This window comes from Ovis aries, chromosome 5 (genome assembly GCF_016772045.2).
Source record: "Ovis aries strain OAR_USU_Benz2616 breed Rambouillet chromosome 5, ARS-UI_Ramb_v3.0, whole genome shotgun sequence".
In the NCBI taxonomy this organism is placed as follows: domain Eukaryota; kingdom Metazoa; phylum Chordata; class Mammalia; order Artiodactyla; family Bovidae; genus Ovis; species Ovis aries.
In genome coordinates this window covers 67,968,349-67,992,876 of record NC_056058.1, presented here as the reverse complement: position 1 = coordinate 67,992,876, position 24,528 = coordinate 67,968,349, and the positions used below count along the sequence as shown (strand labels likewise).

The 24,528-nt window shown below is 40.3% G+C and overlaps 1 protein-coding gene across 7 annotated transcripts in view; it reads left to right on the top strand.

Moving 5' to 3' along the window:
* The window catches only part of EBF1 (EBF transcription factor 1), a 409,767-nt gene that overhangs the window by 282,646 nt on the left and 102,593 nt on the right, over nucleotides 1–24,528 (top strand). For 4 of the 7 annotated variants that reach the window (XM_004009026.6, XM_004009024.6, XM_027970463.3 and 1 more), the window contains exon 9: nucleotides 17,539–17,669. In XM_004009026.6, the coding sequence (XP_004009075.1) occupies nucleotides 17,539–17,669 (131 nt within the window). Of the gene's footprint in view, nucleotides 1–17,535; nucleotides 17,670–24,528 lie in introns of all 7 variants that reach the window. The other 3 variants (XM_012178874.5, XM_012178873.5, XM_027970461.3) reach the window with 1 other exon arrangement.

Here is a 24,528-nt window from a genome sequence, read left to right as displayed (position 1 = left end):
TGTGTATCCTTTTAGGTGGTGGGGGAAAACATAAAAAAAAAAAAAAGTTAAAAAAAAATAGTAATGTCTATTTAGATATTATGGATAAAATAGATAACTAATGAGAACCTACTTTATTGCACAGGGAACTCTACTCAGTGCTCTGTGGTGACCTAAATGAAAAGGAAATGTTAAAAAAAAGGGGATATATGTGTATATATATATATATATATATATATATAGCTGATTCACTTTGCTGTGCAGAAGAAACTAACACAACATTGTAAAGCAAGTATACTCCCAACAAAATTTAAAAAAAAAACTCAAAAAATAGTTATGTCTCTCTTAATGCATAAGGAAAAAAAAACAAAACAAACAGAAAACAAAAAAACCCCTCACCATAAACAAAGCATTCCCAAGTTGTGACCTACAGCTGCTGTTGCTTAGGGCAAGACTAAATGTAAAGAAAAAAGTAAGTCCATGTAAACAAAAATAGCAGCTATAATCTTAATTAAGTCATAAAGTAAGTGATAGGAGATGGAGTAAAATCAGGACTGAAGTTTGGGAAACACTGTTTTGGAGGGCTTAGGGCATTGAGGGAAGTAATAATTCTTTCATGTCACCAGGAAACAGTATAGGACCCTGGGAAACACTTTTTTTTTTTTTTTTAAATGAGTTGTATATTGTTTTTTTAATAGAAAACCTTTTTAGTTCAGTTTTCCATGAGAATAGACTTAATGTCCTCTTAGGATTTTGAAAATCAAAATGTCTCCCAAGCTGTAAACTCTGTTTTCATTTTTTAAACAAGTAGTGTCTGCATGTCAGAGAGCAGAAATTGGTGTGGAAAGGAGGATTTGAGTCAAGGAAGAGCATCAGCCAGGGTCCACCCAGGCAGCGCATTATGATAATATATACGGAACCAGCTGGACACTGAGCAAAGCTGACATTGTGTTGTCAGGGGCAGAATCGCCCATCAATTTCGAAGATAGGATTTGAGTTCAAATGACAGAAACAGCAGCAACTGTGTTGAAACTGATGCATGGGGGAGGGGCGGGGCAGGCAGGAACCAGCCAGGCCTAAAGACAGGAAGTGCTGGTACCTCCGGAAGGGGGTGGCCCTGTTTCCTCATCTGGCTGCTACCCTTCCTTCTAACCTTAACATCTGTCAGCAAGATCCACCTGGGCCCTTGCATGATTAGAGCCCAGTGCAGGAGGAGCTTAATGGTGCTAATTTTAACCCTCGTGAGAATGGAGAGCCTGCTGCTCCAAGGGGGACCGATCAGCTTAGGAAACCTGATTCCACAGAGCCTCAGCTTAATTCAGTGAGGAAGCCCAGTGTGGGTGTCAGAGTGGTTAATAACCATTGGAAAATGTCTCAACTCTTTTTCAGCTGCTCTGTTTAGCACCTTAATATCTTAACTCTGATGATTCTTCGTTAGTACGTTTGCTTATTCCATCAGGTATCTACTTATGTTTATTGACTGCCTGCTCTATTAGACCACAGAGATGCAGAGGTGAACACGGTAGGCACTGTTGTTGACATTGTGAGGTATATGGTCATGTAAGTGAGTCTGTTTATGTGTCGATACAAAGCAAATAATTGCACATGAAATTACTTAAGTTGAATGATGGTCAGCACTATAAGGAGGAACACAGACTGCTAAGGGAGCTTTAAACAAGAGAACACAGCCAAATCTGAAGAATCAACGACACTTAAAAATAAGGAGTAGCATTTGTCAAGCAAGTGGGAAAGAGCAGTTTAGGCAGAGGAGAAAGTGTGTCTGAAGTTTCACATGGGAACAAAATATTAGAAGCTTGGGGGAGAGCTAATCAGAAAAGTGCCTTAGGTCTGAGATCCATGTTTGAGAAAATAAGTTTGGAAATTTTCTATAGATTGCTTTCTCTTTGACCAGGAGAAGTGGATCCAGTGTATTTTTGTGATCACAGGCTAACGAATTCTTTGCCCAGTAAAATGCTAGCTTTTAGGCCAGTGTTTCGAGTGATGGTGGTTTTGCTATTTTGATAGCAGCCTTTGAGCATTTACTACCCATCAGGTTTAATACTGAACACATTATATCATCTCTTTTAATGCTCTTAACCACCATAGGAGGGCACTACCATTATTCTCTCCACTTAGTAAATGAGGAACACTGAAGCCATCTTTCAAAAATTTGGTTGCAGCCAAAAAGAAAAAAAGAGTGGGGTTTTGTGCCCCCAGCACTTGGACCTCCAGCCAGCTGACACAGGCGGCCATCACTACTGTTCTTTCCCGCTCTTTAGTCATTGCTGATTCTCTTGCATTGGACTTCAGAGGTGGAGAGAAATTCTCCTGCCATTTGATCATGTAATATAATTCCTGCTTCAATTGAAGCAAATTGACGACGTTACTCAAAGGCAAATTGAAAAGCCAGATCTGTGCTAAATCCCCAGGGTATGTTAGTTGGCATGTGCAGTGATATATGGGAAGGTGCTTTTCTGGGTTAAGATAAAAAATCCTGGTATCACGTCACGCTATCGGGCACCCCATCTCAACCTCTGTGTGCCAGCTTTGCAACTTGAAATACTCAGTGGACAAAAATGAAACTTTATAGAAATTAGGTGATCATCATCCTTATCAGATGAATACGATGCCATCTTGAATCTAGTGTCCTCAGAAAATAAGAGATTTATCTGGAGAGGAGCATGAGAAGTGTAAGGCATGGATTGTAGGACTTTCCTGCCAGCCTGCCTTGGGCAAGTTGGCTGGGAGATGACCTAGTAATTAAAATCCTGCTTAAACGTATGCTGCTGGTCAGTCATAACGGAGGCACTGACATAGGAAACCAGACAGTAACCAGAGAAGGAAAAGAAAAGTGAAACACAAAAGTAACACCGTCGAGCCCACAGGGCGCAGAAATAGAACTGAATTGGCCGAATACTTATCTGACCACTAAGCATGAAAGCGGAACCCAGGTATTAATATATTTTTATCCCAATCTGTGAATTTAATATTTTATGTGTGAACATATGCTCCTGGGTGGCTGGTTTATTTAATTGACAGTTGCAATCAACAGGACACCAATTGTTCAAACCCACGTTCCTCCCCCCATAGCTCTGGGGGCGATATGTAGACAGAGAATACAGGGAACAGAGACAGGACAGTGTCAGGCTTGTGGGTTCTTCTCAACACATCAGTTTCTTTCATCCACTTTGGGGCAGAGCAATATACAGATGTCAAAAGGCCTAGAAATAGCAGTAGACTCTGGCTGTTACTGAGAAGTATGATTAAAATTAATGTGGTTAGTACAAATCGAGAACTTTTTTTCATTCTTTATGATTCTTAGGCCACTTCTCTTTTGTGCACAGTAGGGAGGGCAGCAGGTACTGAGCACCTACTGGGCTGGAGGCAGTTGCTTTTAGGCTATGTTGTGTGTGGGGCTGTGGATGAGGGAATGTGCTCCAGCATTTCTTTTGTCATTTCTTAGTAGAGCGGTAAAGCAGAGTTTGGGTTATTCTTTGTTAAAATCTCCTGGCTGAATCACCAAACCAGCTGTGTTCTTCCAGTAACAATTTTGTGCAACAAATCTATAAAGTCAAACCTCAGATTCCTCTACCTTTCAACTCTGGCAAGATCCTAGAAACTCTCCTTGGTTTGGTTAGCTAATGCCTGTGGAATCCAGTCTGTGTTGCTCAAAAAAAAAAAAAAAAAAAAGTTGGAGAATCTAACGGTAATAGGTTACCGTTTTAGGGTAACCTATTTAATCTGTAAACTTTTATCATTGTGTATGCAAAATCCTATAATGAACACCATTGAAATGGATAATGTCCAGGTTGAAAATGAAAGTTAAGGGAAACTGTGCTATACTTTAAAAATACAAGCTCTTGTGGTACTATCACTTATATGCGATGTTTGGACTCTGTGTGTTTAGCAGCCCAACTTACAACAATAGAAAATCTTCGCAGCCTCGAAGTCTGGCAGTATTTCCAGTGTTCCTATGTTTAAGTTGGCACCTGTGGTATTATATTAGGATGCCATTTTTTGAACTTGGAAACAGAAGAAGGTAAAGAGAAATTTTACTATAATTCATATGTGGAGCTGAGTCTTAAGGGAAAAATAACTTTACTTGGAAATAGAGTAGTAATATTCTGTAAAGTTAATAAATACCCACCCTCTGTCTTGGGAATAAGGAATTTCACAACTAAGATTTTATGGGACTTAGGCTATGTTTACATGATTGAAGTGTGTATTTTAGCCAAACTGAGCAGAAATTTCAAATATACCCAAAATTGAAGGGTAGTTTGAGTGTTTTAAATATCTGTCTTTACTGACCAATGTGGATTCTCAAAGTCTCGAGTTCAAATGAGTTCCCAAGAGTCAGTTACCTCATTTGTAAACTGGAATTTAAAATAACATCTCCTTGCCCACCACTTGGGGTTGATATTAAGAATAATTGAGATAATATATGAGCTACCCCTTGAAAATATAACACTACTAGTTAATTGTCAAGTATTGGTTAAGTACAGAGTACTGACCCATCCAGTTTATGAATGAATGAAGTCCCTGCCTTCAATGGATGTGTTGATAGTTGGGTTGATTTGCATACATATACACATGCCCAGCTGTACATACACCTCCGTATGTGTATAAAGGTAAAAGTTCAAGAAAAATATGCAAGAAGTGACAAATGAATGGGAAAGACATGAAGGAGTTCACTGAAGGGGTAGTGTTTGTAGAGTGGGATAGAAACAACTTCCCACAAAAGACCAGTCTTTTGGCAAAATACTGTTTGGGTGGAAGTGAATGGTATAACCTCCTAGTGAAGAAAGGAGGTTTCGTAGTGGAAGGAGCTTGGAGACAGTGGATTTGGAGAGCCAGCCATCATCATCTCTGTTTTCTTCCTGTCTTCCTCTTCCCTTCATTCTATCTCACTGTACTGAGCTCTGTACACTTTAACTCATTTAAACCTCACAAGGTGAGTGCTCCTGGATTATCCGCAATTAAAGTGGTAGGTTTAAGAAAAGTAAGTTGCCCAGGCTGGTAAGTGAAGAAGCTGGCATGTGAGCTGAGGCATCCTGAATTCCAGAGGCAGTGATCCACATGCTGCTGAGCACTCCCTCCAGTTTGGGAGAAGTGGGGGATGAGGTTGGGAGGGGAGAATCAGCTAGGCTCCTAAGGGTGGACTTGATCTGTAGGGATCCCCAGTCACTAAGGGGAAACCACAGAAAGGTTCTGAGTAGGGCAGTATCATTTTGAAAGTGGATGTCAGAGGAAGGTTCATTTGGGATTTGGTATGTAGACAGGACTTAGCACCTAATTAATAATATGATAGTAGAAATGAATCACAAGCAAGCAAGAGTGAGTATTTGCTCTTTGCAGCCCAGATAGAACAACCCAGACCCCAAAGAGTAATTTTTGAGGAAGCTGGGTCAGTCCAACGTGGAGTTCAAATGGAAGTGGAGTTCCCACTCTCCTTTGCTCCTCTGTCTGGATCAGTTTAATGATACACATCCCAGTGCTTGTGATGTCATGGATCATCACCACGGAAACATCTGTGTTATAACAAACACTGGAGTGCAGCATCACTGAATGTGTCAGGGAGGAGAGGAAACTGGCTCAAAATGATAAGGTTCCCAATAATAAAAGTTCACTGAAATATGTTAGCAGTAGTAGCCTTGGTCATGGAGAGAAAGGTAAGCAGTACTCCTCTGAAAAGCACAAAGCAAGAGTTGTGCGGTGCTAAAGGTTGGACAAGGTTGATTTTGAGATGCTGCTTACATTCAAAACATGGTTTCCTTAAAAAGTCACTATCTATGCTGTCTTGCGTGATGATGGTAGAAATCCTTCAGGAACACAGAGCTTGTCTCCCAAACTGCTTATAGAAAATCTTTTGCACAGCAGAGCGGGGATGGTTGGGGACTTCTGTGTTGTTCTGGGAGAGAGCTTGAACAAACAGAGACAGAACTGACAGTGGTTGTGGCTGGTGTTTATTGTTTGATGAGTCGGTGGCAGTGTTAGACATGCAGTTTCAGAGATTAATGACTAAAAGATGATTGGCCCTCCAAGGATTCATAGATATTGCATACTGACAGATCAGATCATGGTTGAATCCAGCTTGAAGTCATATTTAGATTTGGTTTGCATGGTGCTTTAAGAAACTATGTATATGTTGCTTTACCATTAGAAATGGAGATGTTTTACATGAAAATCTGGATGTGCCCATTCTCTTAATATTCAGAAGGGGTGGTCGTGCAGGTAGTATTGCCACATTCTCTGATGGCGATGATTAAGTTAAACTGAGAAGTTGTGTCCCTTTTGGGTAAGGGGGAGATACTCTATAGTTTCCCACACTCCCCACCTCTCCCATTGTGTTGCCCCTACCCCATTTTATTTATTTCCTTTCCTGCCTGGCCCTGTGAACATTTGCTTTTGTGATCACTGTTGGAAGGATTAGAGATTAATTGTTCCTAGCACAATTCGTGGCATATGGAGGACACCCCATAAATGATTATCTCTGATTATTCCCTGTCAATGACTGGCTCATTATTTATACTTGAACTATACATTAGCACAGTCCCATAGAACTTCCTGTGATGGTGGTTCTATTTCTGTACTGTCCTCTGTGATAATCACTAGTCACATGGAGCTGTTGGCCAATGTGGCTGGTATGACAGAGAAAATAATTTTAATTTAATTTTCGTTAATTAAAAATTAAATTTCAGTAGCCGCTATGACCAGTGGCTACCATACGGGGCAAAACAGATTTAAATAACAGAATCAAACATCTGGTGCAGTGTCCTTGTTTAGGATAAAATATAGAGAATAAACAGTGGGACTGTATGTGTGTGCGCGTGCGTGTGTGTGTGTGTTTATTTTGTAAGAGATTACTTTTGGTGGATTTCATCAGTTAGGATCACCTATTGGGATCACCCCTTATCACCTGACTAGAATTCTTGTCAGTTTAAGGAACCCCACACATATGTTCTACAAGATGTTTTGTCAATAAGTGTAAGTCTACTTAAGCTTGAATGGGGAGTTTTGCTGCTCTCTGCTCCCTGACTGTTCAGTTAAGCGTACTGTGTAAATATAATAACTAGACGTATGTGTGGAAAAGCCTAAATTTTTGATGAGATGCTTGCTGCTGCCATTCGTGATGGCGCAGAGCCAGAAACTAGGATTACCAAGGGGACTGTGGGCAACCCCTGAAGCCCCACTAGACTGCTATAGGGATCCTCTCTTCTTAGGCCTGGGGTTCCACAGGCTGCTGGCTCTTGTGTTCCATCACAGGTGTAAACCCAACACATCCAATGACCACGTGGCCATAAACCAGACACAAAGCAGAAGTCCAGAAGATCCTTCTTTCATGCCACTTATTTATTCGTTTGTATCTTGGTTTGCTTCACTGAGCCCAGCAGTCATAGGCCTCCCCTGTCCTTTGTTACAGGGTTGGAAACCCCCAAACCATCCACCAGGCTCTGGCCCTTTGGCAACTTACTGGTCTCTGTCTTGCAACTTGCCCAGAACCAACTTTTCCAGCTGAGAAATGAGTTTAACTTCACTGCTTTAACTGCTTCGAGGGATAGAGGCACAGGAGGGCAAAACAAACATCAACCTGTTTCACTGAAGATGAAGCTGAGTTATAACCTCCACCCCGAGAAAGCCTCCATAAAAACCTAGAAAACCTAATGAACACGATAGAGACAGCTGTTGCAGATAATTTTATCGAACACCAACTAATACTTGAAAGGGAGAAAAAGAACAAAATATACACGAATATAGTCTCCTTGGATCATTCATCCAGTCGGAATTATATGTCATCTCTTCTTATAGTCAGATCTAGAGAGAGGACACAGGTCTTCCTTTTCTGTCTTTATGTGCAAACGTCAGTGTAAACCCCTATTAGAACAGTGAATGGAGTGAGTCCTAGAGTTCAATGGGAGGAGAAAACCCTTCTAACAAAGAACGTGGATTCTCCATACTTTTAAATTCCTTCTTAGGAAAATTCTTTACAAAAATGTTTGCTAGAAAAAGACCAAGCTGATATCAACTGAGATTAACTAGTGAAATGTTAAATTATCTGCACACATCTCCGCTTTGAATGCTGAATTTAGTCTGACTCCCAGACACAAGGAGGCTAAAAATTCATATTTAGATAAGGAAAGGCAAACCTTGGAGAACAGATGGAGCAGAGTTCAGTATAAAGGTTTAATCCTATCAGGCTGATTCCTGTATGACCATCTGGGTAATCCGGCACACACATTCAAGGCCTGTTAAAAATACGGCTCTAGCCAAGATTAGCGTCACAGATTTTCCACTAGACTTGCTCATATTTGACTTTATGATTTTCCAGACCCAGAGAGATTGCTTGCAAATAAAGACTTGAGGATTCCATGAAGAAGCAGCGACATTTTTTTTTTTATCCTGAAAATTGTTTCCTCTTTTCACAATATTGGGTGTCCATTTTTGGAAAGTTATTTTCATTTTCCTTTCTTCCATGACTTTCACATCTAGAACTTCGTATAGTAGGATAGTAAGGAGAATTGGGCTAAAAATAATTTTGTGCATGGAAGTTCTCCTTGTCAGGAAGAAAAGAGTTATTTACTTACTGTTTAATCAGAGGCAAGTGAATTTACTATTGTTGCAACAAATATCACAATTGGATCCATGAATTATTTATTTTGAGGGTTCTCTCACCCTCCATGATTATTTTTGTCTGTTGCAAAGGGGTTGCTGACAATCATCGAACAACAACAACAAAAAAGAAAAACTGATGTCATTATTTACTATGAGCTCCTCTAGGATTAATATTTTGTACATTTTAATTTTGGATTTGGCAGATCAAACTTGAGGTGGGAAGCAGTATATTCTTACCTGTTTGAGTTATGAAATTCTGAGCTTCCGAAGTGTTTTTAACAAACAATTTTTGCATATTATGAAACAATGCTATGTTGTGTGTCATTAAATCAAAAAGCCTTCAGCAAATCTTTCAAGTGCAATTTAGAAGTTACAGGTACATCAAAATGTCAAGATTTTTCACTGCTCAGTTGTTAAATAACCCTGTGTAGTGAACTTGCACAGAGGTCTGGATCACAAATAGACAAACTCAGAAATCCAAACGTGCTTGTCTTAGAATGTTCGGACTGCAATTGTTCCACCAGGATTTCTGTCCTTCCCTTGTTCAGATCTGTGCCCACTGATTTTTGAGCAATTTTTAAAAGTCAGAATAGAAAAAGAAATCTGCAAAACAAACAGGAAATGGATATAATTTGGGCTTGCTTTGTAGTCAGCATATGGCATAGTTTGGAACTTAGTTCTTCCACTAAGTTTAAATACCCCTAGATGACCCCTCTAGGTTAACTGTGCGTTGATACAGATAGGTACTGGATCTGCGTGTCCATCTAGTGACTATGAATCTTTACTTGTTTTCTGGGAGAGCCATTAATGTTGTCAAAGGAAAGGGCTTTCTTGCTGAAAGAAGTCACTTTGGAAAAAAGAATGAAAAACACTTGAAGTACTTGATCTCCTCATTTAATATTTAATAGATTTAATTGCATCTGGTGTTGAGAAATATCTATACCATAGGTTACATTTCTCTTCAAAATGACAGTCACACACAAGTACACACGGTAGAAGGTGGGGGACACAGAAGGAGGGAGGCTTTTTTGTATATATAGTATATGATTGTTTGCCAAGTAATATCTAGATATGCTAGTGGATGGGGCAGTAAATGCAGACCAATAACAAAACCAAACCAAATAAAAACCCTAACAATAATATGCTTAAGTGCATAAAGCAATTGCTAAAGAAAATAAAAGGCAGAAATAAATTTGGTTACTCAAGTTAATAAGTGTTACAAAGAATGGTCCATCTTGAGTGAGAGAACGTCAAATGTGTATATCTGCTTATTAACTAGGAGTCTGTGGTGAGGTTATGAAAGTGAAGTTTGTACCCCCTGGTGCTAGGGTTCAGGTCAGGCATTATAACTGCTACTGGTGTCTAAGGCTTCCACTTGGAGAGGGGGTGAACTTAGAATAGATTCGCTTCCTGTACATGGTGAAAATTCACAGGGCCAGGCTTCCCATTCGGGTCAAACCCTCCATTTGCCTTCCTCCCTGGCTAGCAGCTACCGGTTGTCCAGATCAAAGAATGCAGGTGCTGCTGCTGCTGAGCTGTGAGCCGTCAGGAAAGTCATCATTTCACTTAAAAGGAAAATCCAGCAAAACAATAGTCCGATTAAACAGGAAGGGCAGATAATCTGTTCACTGAGTCCAAGTGGGAGTACCTTGTGTCCCCATCTCTGGAACTGTCTTGTGCCCAAGCATAACCTCACCAAAATCAAGTAGATATAAGGGAGAAAAAGGCTTGAGATTTTATGAGGTCACAAGTGTCCTGCAGAAAGGAGCTGAGCTCATGGGTTTCGCAACATTTTCTGCCAAGTCTCAAGAATTTGGGATGATAACATTAAAGTTAATTCCTCATTTCTGAAAAGATTGCCATTAATCTTCATTCCAGGCAAATGAGAACCTTAGGAATAAACATCCTAGTTTGTAAGTACTGATGCCAAATCCACCTCCTCAGTAAACTTAGCTATGTTAGCAAGTCACTGGATTGAAAGTTCCTAGGAAAGTTTTATAATACATTATATGATCTGTGATGGTGAGACTATGATGTATTCTAGAAAATAAACTGGTTAGTGGGGAACTGATGGTGACAGTAACTAATATATTAGTAACTAGAATCCCATGTGCCTGGAACGTAGTAAAACAGCAAAACCCAAGCAGGCACTTGCTGCATTTTCCCAGGAGTCTGTGAGGTGGTACCACTGCTGCTTAGAATGGATGAGAATAGACAGGGTAAGTGACTGCTTCAAGGTCACACTTAGTGGTAAATGTGGAATTTGAACAGCTGGAGCTCTGGCCCATTTTCAGATGCTATAATACCCTGAATGTTAAAATCAACTTAACATAATTGCATCTTTCTATCTTTACTCAGAGGCCATTAAGGGTTGGTGCCAGCATCTTCACCTGCGTTGTAAGCATCGGTATCTGCTCTGTAGAAATGTTCATCAGTAGTAGAGAATTCTAGATAACAGAACAGAATGCTGGAAAAAGAGGGCTTCCATTTTTGAATATATCATACACAAAGGAAATGGAAAATAACCTTCAATGGAATTTTATTTTGAGATTTAAATGAGTTTAGAACTTTTCTGGATTTGTACTTCTTACCAACTAAGTGTTGTTTGCCAGTGGTATTTAAATACAGGGATGGAGAAAAGAACCAAACAGCACATCTCTAATGAGACTTCATTATAATGAGACATCAACTGTTGCAAAGCCTCATTTTAGGGAGAAGCGATGGTAAATGCTGCGCCCAGGTCATCTGTTCGCCTACCCCAAACAAGAGAGGTATTGATCACGGTACAAAGAGATTTCAGAGGCAAAAATAAGAGCAGCCCCAGGCCCCTGTTGATAGCTGCACACACCACTAATTCACCTCAATGGGCAGGCACCTCTGAGCTCAATTAACCCTTATTCCCAAGGCCACCCATAAACCCTGAGGTAAACATGGTTTTCCTGGCCCTGACTTTCTATCAGTGAAATAGATCATTTCTATTGGAGGCTGAGGGGTGATCCAGCTTATAAATTTACCTGCTAATAAAGAGCCTGATACTTCTAGTGTGGGTGAGCAGGCATTAGAATCTTATAATACTGATTCTGTAAGTCAGAAAATTTGAAACTGCTGAGGCCATCCATGATTTCTTCTGCCTTCTGTGGCTATTGAAAGGAAATATAAATACTCTGTAAGTAGAGCAGGTGAGCACGAATGTCCCCTGGTGCAATTGTCTGCACACAGAACATTAGTTGTTAAATATGTACTAGAGCCTGAATGATTTCTTTTTTTCATTTTTTTTCCTTCTCATTCTTCCTTCTCTTTTCCTTCTCACCACAACCATTGTTCAGAAACAAATTGGAAATCTGGTAATTAGGCCCTGACTCACGGTGTAGTATTAGAGTCCCGAGCCAAAGTTCAACACCCTGAAATGAAATTTAAACCAATTAATCTGTTAGATTTTTATCGCTTGTCCGTGTTTTCTCAGCAATTCCCCCAGCACGTGGCCTTTGATCAACTCTCATACAAACGCTAAAATGTGTGCCTGCTGCTAGTAAGATGGGAATGACATTAACATGGTACTCATAAAACAATCAGAGCAGAGAAGCCCTCAAACAGGCAGGGCATAGTAATATTTAATAAAAGCACACACATAATCTTCAGAATTAGCATTTTGTGCCTTGCAGTACCTTTGGGAGAAGAGCTTTTATTTGTGGAGTGATCATTATTATAACAAAGAAGAGCTACCTAATAATTTCCACTTTAACTCTGCAATGTGCCATGAGCATTTCAGAGCCATTATGCTAAACTGTGGTAGTGTAATCATGTTATTGTCATAGTTTGAAGGAAGGAAAATCTCCTTTACTTGGGTGGCTGTTGGGGGTGGGAGGAGAGGTTTGGGGGAAAAAAAAAAAACCAACCCAGACTTATATTTTTAATGAGATTTAGAAGCAGGAATTGGCTTAGTGTCCTTGTGGATACCCAGAGTGTGAAAAATTTATTGGTGAGGAAGGAAGAGTCTTATTAATTAAATCAAGATTTGGTCAGTAAACGTGGTTTTGTATTCAAATCCACCCCTCTCCTCTATTCCAGAATATTTCCTTCGAGATAGAATTGTGTTGATTCTTGTACTCCTGGGTTGAGTTGAACTCTTTCATGAGACTTTTCACCTTCAGATTTCTCCGAATGCATCCACTGTGATTATTATGAACTGTCGTTCTTCTGGATCTCTCTGGATATCCTGAGTGAAAGAAAAACAGGTCCATGGCTGCTGCAGATGTCCTCTGAGCTTTCTCAAAGAGAAGAAGGGGCGGGCGGAGGCTCAGGGTCTGGTAGTCAGTACATCTGGGCTTTAAAAAAATTAGTGTCAGTTTATTCTAAAGCCTACAGCTTTTATCTTTCACAGAATTAAATGCTCTGCTGTTACTTTTTTTTCTTTTGTTTAAATTTAATTTTCTTGTTTATTATTTATTTATTATTACTTTTTACTTTATTTTACTTTACAATACTGTATTGGTTTTGCCATACATCAACATGAATCTGCCACGAGTGTACATGTGTTCCCAATTCTGAACCCCCTCCCACCTCCCTCCCCATACCATCTCTCTGGGTCATCCCAGTGCACCAGCCCCCAAGCATCCTGTATCCTGCATCAAACCTACACTGGCGATTTGTTTCTTATATGATATTATATATGTTTCAATGCCATTCTCCCAAATCATCCCACCCTCTCCCTCTCCCACAAAGTCCAAAAGACTGTTCTATACATCTGTGTCTTTTCTGCTGTCTCGCATACAGGGTTATCGTTAACATCTTTCTAAATTCCATATATATGTGTTAGTATACTGTATTGGTGTTTTTCTTTCTGGCTTACTTCACTCTGTATAATCAGCTCCAGTTTCATCCACCTCATTAGAACTGATTCAAATGTATTCTTTTTAATGGCTGAGTAATACTCCATTTCGTATATGTACCACAGCTTTCTTATCCATTCATCTGCTGATGGACGTCTAGGTTGCTTCCATGTCCTGGCTATTATAAACAGTGCTGCGATGAACATTGGGGTACACGTGTCTCTTTCAGTTCTGGTTCCCTCGGTGTGTATGCCCAGCAGTGGTATTGCTGGGTCGTACGGCAGTTCTATTTCCAGTTTTTTAAGGAATCTCCACACTGTTCTTCATAGTGGCTGTACTAGTTTGCATTCCCACCAACAGTGTAAGAGGGTTCCCTTTTCTCCACACCCTCTCCAGCATTTATTGCCTGTAGACTTTTAGATTGCAGCCATTCTATTACTTTTTTAAAAATTAAAACATACTACCTTAGAAGCTGCTCATTGAAAAATTCAAACCATACAGTTATCTATAGAGTAAAATTTAATAGAGTTTCTCTTCTCTAGTCACCTTCCTTTTTCATATAGACCCACTGGGGATAGTTAGACATCCTTCCAGACTTTTGTCTATCACACCTGTTCACACATAACTACACATGCTCATGCCTATAAGCATATATATATCATTTTATGATGAATAGAATCACACTATTTATTAAGCTACAAATTGTTTTTTGTGTTTTTTTTTCACGTACGTATTTTGATATCTTTCCATGTCAGTTTATAGAAAATTTTTCATCTGTTCTAATGACCCTTGACATATCCTATATATGGATAGATCATGATTTATTTAATCACTCCCTTATTCAGGGGACACTTAGACTTAAGCTTTTCACAATTAATACTGCAGTGAACATTTGGGTACCTGTAGTTTTAGGCACAATTGAAAGTATTTCTTGGGCTGCTTTTAGTCTGGCAAGTTTGTGACTAGGGTAAAAATGTAAGATGGCAACCTATGAGTTAAATTTAAATCCATAAACATTTTGTTTGGCCTACACATTAAAAAAATGAATTAGTTGCCAGCATTTGAAGACTGGGAAATTTCACATAAAAATCTGGGCTCCTGGTTCCTTTTGAAAAATCAGAAGACCTGCTCACCCAGGGACTGCATCTGTGTGGGGATACCAATGGCTGGAGCCTTCCCAATTTGGTGTCAGCAGCCAGCCATGTCATGCTTGCTCTGAGACCCTGGGCTGCTGTGTTCACTCGTGTTTCTTGCCTTGGCTGGTGTGTATCTGTGAGTTCTAAACAGCTGCTCTTGAGCCTGATCCATTTAGCTAGTCAGTGTCTTCTACCTTGCTTTGTTGACATTTTTAGGGTTTTTTGTTTGGGGAACTGTCTTATGTCTTACTGAATACTTAGCATTCTTGACTTCAGGTTACTAAATGCCAGTAACATCCCTTCCTTAGCCCTCTCTCTCAGTGGGTCAGCCCAGGATTCCTTTTACAGATTTTCCAATCTTCCCAGTAGGGCAGCTTCCCAAACAACTCCTCTTAAGACAGCTATGACATAGGTGTACAGGAGACATATATACCTGGAAAACTTTGAGGTCTCAGCTTATAAAGAGATGCCTGACTGACTTGTTCTGAGATTAGCACCTAGTCCCTCAACAGGGATAGTTGATTGTATTGAACACAAGGGTAGGATGGACCCAGGGATGCCTCTTTTTTCCTTTAGTACTTCCTCCAAGCCTTTTTTTCCCCTCCCAAAAAACTAAGAAGATGGTATCGTATATTGTTTCTTCACCAGTTTTTCTCTACTAACTTGATGCTCATTTAGCTCCAACTAGTTGGCCTATAACTTTGTTTCTGAATGGTTGAAAACATTGGTAGATTCCTTAGGAAATGTTGGAATGTATATGCACACCATCTATACATGTATGTACTTACATCACATAGATATATACGTATATGTACTTACATCTATACATAAATATATACATATGTGTAGTTACATGCCTTCTTTATCCTACAATAGCAAATGGAAAAAAGAAAGCTGGTGCAAGTCTAAAATCTGCAGTTCTTGGCCATATGCTATTATAATTTCTTTGCCTGTAAGAGAGACTCTCAAAGATACACTAACATGCCCAGATGCCACCTTTTGTGCAATGATGAGAAAGCCTGGAGGCTCCCATACTTAACTAAAAGAACATGCTTATGTGAATCAAATCAAATAAAATGTTAAAACTCAGAAGAAATCCTTAAACTAATACAGGTAATAAGCACCAAGATTATTTTTTGGTTAATGAGGGCAATCACAGAGTCAGCATTTAATGATACCATTGGATTCCACACTTTGCCATCAGAGAGACTCTTTCAGGACCAGTTTAGTAAAACCAATGTTCTATTCTTCTCAGAAGTATCTAAGTATATAGTAATACCTTTTCTATCCCACTCTAGCAACTAAATACTGAGTTAGGAGTTAAGAATTAAGATTTTGAGACATTGACTAGAATGTGTCCAAACTGTTTATATTTTAAGAATTTTATATAGTTGCTAAATGTAGTTTATTTCTCTTATAAATTGCTTGGGATCATGCATCATGTTCTACCATTGGTTTGGGAGTACTCAATCATGCATTTGAACATGGTTACTTTTAAGGGAAAATTTTATGAAAACGTCCTATGTCTGTGGAACATTGATCCACAACCTTTATGAGTGTTAAAAATTGAACAAGAATTTTCAAGCCATGAATCATTTACATTTCCTTGATTAATTATTTTGTTTTTGGGAGAAAGTGGAGGAGAGAAAAGGCATCTGGACTGCCCAGTGTTAGTTGTAAATGCACTGCTATGAGTTCAGCCAACATGAAATATTTAGTTTGGATATTTCCAAATTTCTCTGTGCAATTTTTATAAGATTAATTTGACTCAAAATCAAACCCATTCTACTTGTTTGTATGGTGGCACGTGAGCCATGGTCCCTTAGGGCTGGGCTTCATATTTTCTTTTCTTCTTGCAAAAGTTGAAGCATGACATTTTGCCAAGTTTGACAAAGTCCAGAAATTTTTTGCCAGTTTTTTTCCTATTAAAATTAACTGGTGCTCTCATTGGTTTCAATACTTGGAAAGTCAGTCTAAAGTACTTAGTACCCTTTTTATTAAAGAAGAGGGTCTCATTTTCTCTCCTGACACAGTATCTCCTTTGCTTTAGCATTTTGCTTGGTTCTTGCTCATAAAAGTGATCATGAAATAGCAGCATGGCATTGTGGAGCTAACAATTCTCAGTGGCACGAAAGTACTCCCTGAGAGATTTCTTTTATGCCCAGTAATTCTGTTGAAAGCATGCCATGCTCATCGGGCAAACCACGTCCAGTCTGGAATCACAGTATTTGCAAATTATTTCCCATCTCCAAGGACCATTTATAATGGAAAGAAAGGATATAGGAAGTTTTGAAAAAGCCAGTTCTTGGGTTTTATGCCTGGGAATGACAACCAAGCAAAGGTCATGGGACTTTCTGTGGTTCAGCCCTGACTCAGCCATTTGGTTACATAATTCACCCTGAATGACCTGCATACTTTGCGTCTATAAAATGGGATCCATGACATTTATTGCAAAAGATGTAATGGTTTTTATTCAGGAATATTGCTCCACTAGTGGTACAGACAGAAGGCATGGAACAAGAATGGTGTTCTGTTCCAGTCTCCTCTCTTTCTTCCCTTCCCATTGGACATGAATGTTTATCTAAAAATCTATGAGTTTTCTGTTTGGGAGATATATTTAATTATTAAGCAATTCTATAAGGTTTCTAGTATATTCTAAAATGTCACCCATGAAAAAAAATCGTAAGCATTTCATAAAAAAATTTTACTTCTATGTTTTATTTCATAAGATTTCAGGTTTGAAAAAGATTTGGGTAAAAATATCTGTATCTTAACAGAAACAAAGAAAATAAATGCTTTTAAAAACTGAAATTGCACCATGAAGTTTCAGGTCCTAACATGACTAGGAAATGGCTGAGATCTTGAGGGACTTTCCGTTCGTAAAAAGATAAAAGATTTTTTTTTTCTTTTTCTCAAGTCTCCCATCATTAAAGTTTGGTTCTAACAGCAGACTCCTTCTCTTTTTCATGTGTGTTGAAAAGCAGCTACTCCCTGTATCAAAGCCATCAGCCCGAGTGAAGGATGGACGACAGGAGGTGCGACTGTGATCATCATAGGGGACAATTTCTTTGATGGGTTACAGGTCATATTCGGTACCATGCTGGTCTGGAGTGAGGTAGGTGTTGTCTGAGCATTAATATCTAATAGCTTGGTCTAGTTGAAGATACTGTCTACACTTGAATTTCTAATAGAGTGTGTAGAATTTTGTGGTGCCAGTCTGGGTGGGCCAGCTCTAGTCTGCAGAACTCTGGAAACTAGGAAAGATGGGTTGGGTTTACCAGGAGACATCACTTTCTGCTGGAATGCCTTCCACCCACTGGTCCAACAGCCCCAGGAGAGTTTCGTCATTGTCCTCATGGGCAGGCCATGGTGTAGAGGTCCTATTGTGTATTGGGAATTGGAAAGGAAGCACACATTCACAAATATATATATATAGGCAAAGCCCTGTAACAAGGTAGTGATTTGTGAACACTTGCAGATGGAGTCTACAAATATACATCCGTCTTTAACGATCACCATTCATGGGACAGTAATAATCTAGGTATAGGTGGTTCTTGACTTACTCAATGACTCTTCATCAAAGAGTGAGTGGTTTTCCAGGAGAACCTAGACTAACTCAGGCCTCTTTCCTGCCCTAGGAATTTATAACCTCCCAAGCATCTCAATATGGATCTTCAATCATATGAAAATGACTGTGCTCTGATTTTGCAGTACTTTCCAAGCATTGTGATCATTATTTTAATTTGCCAGTTGACTTGCCTGGCAGTAATCAATGTTATCTCAAATTACAAAACATGAGTATCACCATTCTGTAGAAGGCATGGCAAACTTGCCTTTGCTTTCTAAATACTGAAACTTGATTTCTTAGCCAGCGTGCCCAGAGCCTGTTTTCTTTTATCTCTCCAAAGTTTAGAATAAAAATAGTGCGAGGGCTGCAAGAGACCATTGAGTTCACTTATATCTTATACACTTTACAAGTGGTCAAAGGATGACGAAACTTTGTTGAGACTTACTATACACTAGGCACTGTGCTGAGCCCTTGACACAGGTCATCTTAATCTTCCCTTTACACCCAAAGTAAATACTGTTAGTATGTATCTTTTCTTGATAAGGATACTGAGGCTTAGATTATATATATAGTGAGAGAAAGAGTCTAAGCATATATATATATGGTAAAGAATCTGCCTACCAATGGAGAAAATTTGCAAGAGATGTGAGTCTGATCCCTGAGTTGGTCAGCAAGATCCTCTGGAGGAGGAAATGGCAACACATTCCAGTATATTCTTGCCTGGGAAATCCCATGGACAGAGGAGCCTGGCAAGTTACAGTCCATGGGGTCATAAAAGAGTTGGACTCAATTTAGTGACTAAACGGCAACATATATGTATATATATACACACATACATACACACATATTATACATATATAATATAATATATATTATACATGTATAATATGTAAAAATATAATTATATTTTATATAATATGATAATTATATATATTTAACTATATAACCCCAAAGCAGCCATCCAGAGCCCTGGGAGTGTTAGTGATAGGTATGTAGCCATACAGAGGACTCAGTAGCAGTACTGGAGCTGTAACTCAGGTTTTCTGTCTCCATTTCTGGTTGTTTTCCCATGACACCATTGTTTAGCTCATCCAGATATTTGTATTGTGTTTTTTCTTTAGATAGGCCCCAGAGATAAGCAGAAAGTTAAGACTGTGCTGACTGAGTACATTAATCTTTCCAAAGCAGAGCCTGCCCTTCTTGAAAGCCTTCTGTGTACATATCTCACTGCCAAGAACCCACTCTGGCAAGCCCCTTGCCAGCCCATGCTGCCACTGCATTTGTATTTCCTACATGGGTGACAAGCAGCAAACGCTTGTCGGAGAATCAAGGCTCCCATTGAGTTGAATCAGGGATGAGCTTCCCTGTCCACCAAACTGATTATTGCCCAAGTTGGAACATGTCGCACATGAGGTGAACTGCACTCCCCTGGCCGCTGCACCCCTTCTTTGTTGGAAGCATTGGGTTGTAAAATAGAAGCTCCATGTACTTGGTGTATGTTGCTTGCAAGTTGGTGTCTTCATTGCTGCTGGAGGCAGGGGTGCTCACAAAGACAAATAACTTTCCCAGGGCCCGTAGGCTGTGTCTTCATCCCTTCCTATCTCTCATTCTGTTGCTTGTCCTGGACCTTGTGAAAAGGGAAGAGTAAATACAACATGAACTTTTTTATCCAGATCATAGTAGCCACAGTGAAGCTTGAGAGGTGGAGGGCTCAAATCAGTAGTATATTTGACCCTGAGAGTAAGTGAGGTTCGCGTGATGCTTCCTTTATAAGCTTGTGCCTGTCTGAAGCCAGGTATACCATGTTGGATGTGGTGCACATCAGGAAATTATTCATTTGTACCTCCACCTTGTCCAGGTGCCCCAGTTTCCACTTGGTTCCCCTACTTTCTTGTCCTCTTTTGGGAGCAGAAAAGGGAGGTTAAATTCTAACTTCAGTTCAGTTCAGTTGCTCAGTCGTTTCCAGCTCTTTGCAACCCCATGAATCGCAGCACGCCAGGCCTCCCTGTCCATCACCAACTCCCAGGATTCACTCAAACTCACATCGAGTCGGTGATGCCATCCTGCCATCTCATCCTCTGTCATCCCCTTCTCCTCCTGCCCCTAATCCCTCCCAGCATCAGAGTCTTTTTCCAATGAGTCAACTCTTCACATGAGGTGACCAAAGTACTGGAGTTTCAGCCTTAGCATCATTCCCTCCAAAGAAATCCCAGGGTTGATCTCCTTCAGAATGGACTGGTTGGATCTCCTTGCAGTCCAAGGGACTCTCAAGAGTCTTCTCCAACACCACAGTTCAAAAGCATCAATTCTTTGGTGCTCAGCTTTCTTCACAGTCCAACTCTCACATCCATACGTGACTACTGGAAAAACCGTAGCCTTGAGTAGATGGACCTTTGTTGGCAAAGTAATGTCTCTGCTTTTCAATATGCTATCTAGGTTGGTCATAACTTTCCTTCCAAGGAGTAAGCGTCTTTAAATTTCATGGCTGCAATCACCATCTGCAGTGATTTTTGGAGCCCCCCAAAATAAAGTCAGCTACTGTTCCCACTGTTTCCCCATCTATTTCCCATGAAGTGATGGGACCAGATGCTATGATCTTCATTTTTTGAATATTGAGCTTTAAGCCAACTTTTTCACTCTCCTCTTTCACTTTCATCAAGAAGCTTTTTAGTTCTTCTTCACTTTCTGCCATACGGGTGGTGTCATCTGCATATCTGAGGTCATTGATATTTCCCCCGGCAATCTTGATTCCAGCTTGTGCTTCTTCCAGCCCAGCGTTTCTCATGATGTAGTCTGCATAGAAGTTAAATAAGCGGGGTGACAATATACAGCCTCGATGTACTCCTTTTCCTATGTGGAACCAGTCTGTTGTTCCATGTCCAGTTCTAACTGTTGCTTCCTGACCTGCATACAGATTTCTCAAGAGGCAGGTCAGGTGGTCTGGTACTCCCATCTCTTTCAGAATTTTCCACAGTTTACTGTGATCTACACAGTCAATGGCTTTGGCATAGTCAATAAAGCAGAAATAGATGTTTTTCTGGAACTGTTTTGCTTTTCTGATGATCCTGCGGATGTTGACAATTTGATCTCTAGTTCCTCTGCCTTTTCTAAAACCAGCTTGAACATCTGGAAGTTCACGGTTCATGTATTGCTGAAACCTGGCTTGGAGAATTTTGAGCATTACTTTACTAGCGTGTGAGATGAGTGCAATTGTGTGGTAGTTTGAGCATTCTTTGGCATTGACTTTCTTTGGGATTGGAATGAAAACTGACCTTTTCCAGTCCTGTGGCCACTGCCGAGTTTTCCAAATTTGCTGGCATATTGAGTGTGGCACTTTCACAGCATCATCTTTCAGGATTTGAAATAGCTCAACTGGAATTCCATCACCTCCACTAGCTTTGTTCGTAGTGATGCTTTCTAAGGCCCACTTGACTTCAGATTCCAGGATGTCTGGCTCTAGGTGAGTGACTTAGGTTTATCTAAATTGCTTTAAAAGAAAGGAAGTGAAAGATGCTCAGTTGTGTCTGACTCTTTGCGATCCCATGGACTTCATTCCATTGAAGTCTCTAGGCCAGAATACTGGAGTGGGTAGCCTTTCCCTTCTCCAGGGGATCTTCCCAACCCAAGGATCAAACCCAGGTCTCCTGCATTGCGGGTGGATTCTTTTTCAGCTGAGCCACAAGGGAAGCCCAGAATTGCTTTAAAGAATCTGTTTGCATAAATAAAATCAATGCACATCATGAAAAGGAACATCCATTGAGGCAATACCTTTGTCCTCCTCCTCCTCCCTCCTCCATCCCTGCCTTGCTTATACCAGAAGCCCCTTGAAATGGATATGGGGGGTCCAGTTGGGAGGTGAGGGTGGGGGGTACATTCACTTTCTTTGCCCACCTCCTTCTCCCAAGCTGCTCTTATTTGTGGCTCTATCATAAATCAGCTATGACCCTTTCCTGGTGAAAGCCCACACTATGTAGTGTCCTGAAATCTTTTAGCAGATGTGCTGTCCTCAGTCATGTCCAACTCTTCGCATCACCAGGCTTCTCTGTCCATGGAATTCTCCAGACAAGAATTCTGGAGTGGATTGCCATTTCCTTCTCCAGGGGATCTTCCCAACTCAGGGATCAAACCTGCATTTCTTGTACCTCCTGGATTGCAGGTGGATTCTTTACCACTGTGCCACCTGGGAAGCCAGGTTTTAGCAGATAAATCCCCTGCAGCATGAGCAGTTGAGTGTCTGGATGGAGGACTTTAATTTGGGCTGTTATCATCATGATGGTCCTGACATTTAAAAAAATGAGTCTTGGAGAGGTGAACTTTTTATAAATGCGCTAAACTATTTACAAATGTAGATTTTCATACAGGCTATTTGACAGATATAATGCTCTCCCTTTTTTAGAGCAGGGAGAGAATCTGGTGCTGTTCCAAGTCCCCCAGTCTACCGTATACTGATGAGAAATTGCAAAATGGCTCACATATACTGAGGGCTTTCATGTATAAGCACTTCATGAATATTATCTTATTCAATCCTTTTTTCCCTGCTGGCTCAGACGGTAAAGCGTCTGTCTACAATGCAGTAGACCTGGGTTGGGAAGATCCCATGGAGAAGGAAATGGCAATCCACTCCAGGACTATTGCCTGGAAAATCCCATGGATAGAGGAGCCTGGTAGGCTACAGTCCACGGGGTCACAAAGAGTCAGACACGACTGAGCAACTTCACTTTATAGCCTTACGTTAGATACATATAAGTAAACTGAGTGTCACAGAGGTTCAGAAACTTACCCACCATCACACAGACAGATAGTGCTAGAGATGGGATTTGAACCACAATGAATGTTTCTACGAAGGAAATACAAGCCCAAGTTAATGAGAGAGCACGTGGGTGGAATTTTGAGAGCAAAGGACAGAAAGAAGAGAAAAAAGACATGCACAGTAATCCAAGCGGTACAGAAGTAGGAGTAGTAACGGCAGCAGTAGTAGTAACCGAGGCTCTTTTTTGCTCAGTATTAAAGTATGTGCCTTAGGGACAAAAAGCTGGGGGCCATGTCTCCAGGCTTCCACTGAGTAGAATCAAAGCTTGATAACTGTGAGTATTAAGAGAAGATATCTATGAAAGTAGACTAGGACTAGTATTCGCTAATGTTCATTGAGCAGTTGGTTCCTGCCGGGTACTATGCTAAGTGTTTGCTAAGGCTCTTTGTGAACATGGTGCCAGCTCACGTGTACAGCATGTTCTCATTTCACTGATGGGGAAATTGAACTTGGTTGGGGAAGTTAAATAAGCTGTCCAATTATCAAGTGCTGGAGATGGGATGTGAATCCATACAGTCCAACTCCTGAGCTCACTTTAACTGTCCACGGTTTGTTCAGCCGCTAAGTTGTGTCCGACTGTTTGCGACCGCATGAACTACAGCACACCAGGCTTCCCTGTCCTTCACTATATCCCAGAGTTTGCTCAGACTCTGTCCATTGAGTCAGTGATGTCATTCAACCGTCTCATCCTCTGTTGCCTCCTTCTCTTGCCCTCAATTTTCCCAGAATCAGGATATTTTCCAGTGAGTTGGTTCTTCACATCAAGTTGCCAAAGTATAGGAGCTTTAGCATCAGTCCTTCCAATGAATATTCAGGGTTGATTTCCTTCAGAATTGACTGCTTTGATCTCCTTGATGTCCAAGGGACTGTCAAGAGTCTTCTCTAGCACCACAGTTCAAAAGCATCAGTTCTTTAAGGATACCCAGCCTTCTTTATGGTCCAACTCTCTTGATTTAGCCTATGCCAAAATGTTTACCCTAGGGTTTTTTTTTTTTTTAACCATATCAGACCAGAGTGGACTTGCCATTGATGCCTTATACTGGACAGTATCTTAACAGTCACTATCACCTCCCAGGGTAAGCTAGGCTTGTCATGTAGAGGATCAGAAGTAGAGCAGTCCTTTCATTTTCTAGTTGTATTAATTTGTGAGTGGAGCCATTGACACATAGGAAGAGTTTAGCTTTAGAAGAGTATGTGCTTTGTGTTAGAGACAGAAGACAACCTCTTATTCCATATAAGTGACTAAGTTACTTATATATTTAAGACAATTAACCTGTCTGGGCCTCTTCTCTAGGACCCCGATCTATCCCAAGTCTTCGTCCCTGGCCGCGTTGTCTTTTGAGATTACACCACCTCTGAAATCTAGTACTTTTAACTTTAAGTGGACTTTTCTCTCTCCTCCATTTCCTCACTCTGTAGCCCAAAGCACTCAGGAAGCAGGCTGGTAGGCCAGGACAAGGAGATAACATTTTAGATTAGCAGCTGATGCTATAATGTGGAGACTATTTTTAGCTAAAGAATTTAAAAAAGAGCCAGAGAAAATAGGACTGGCTTAATTTACCCTCATCTGTGCCCATTCCCTACCAGCCCAATCTT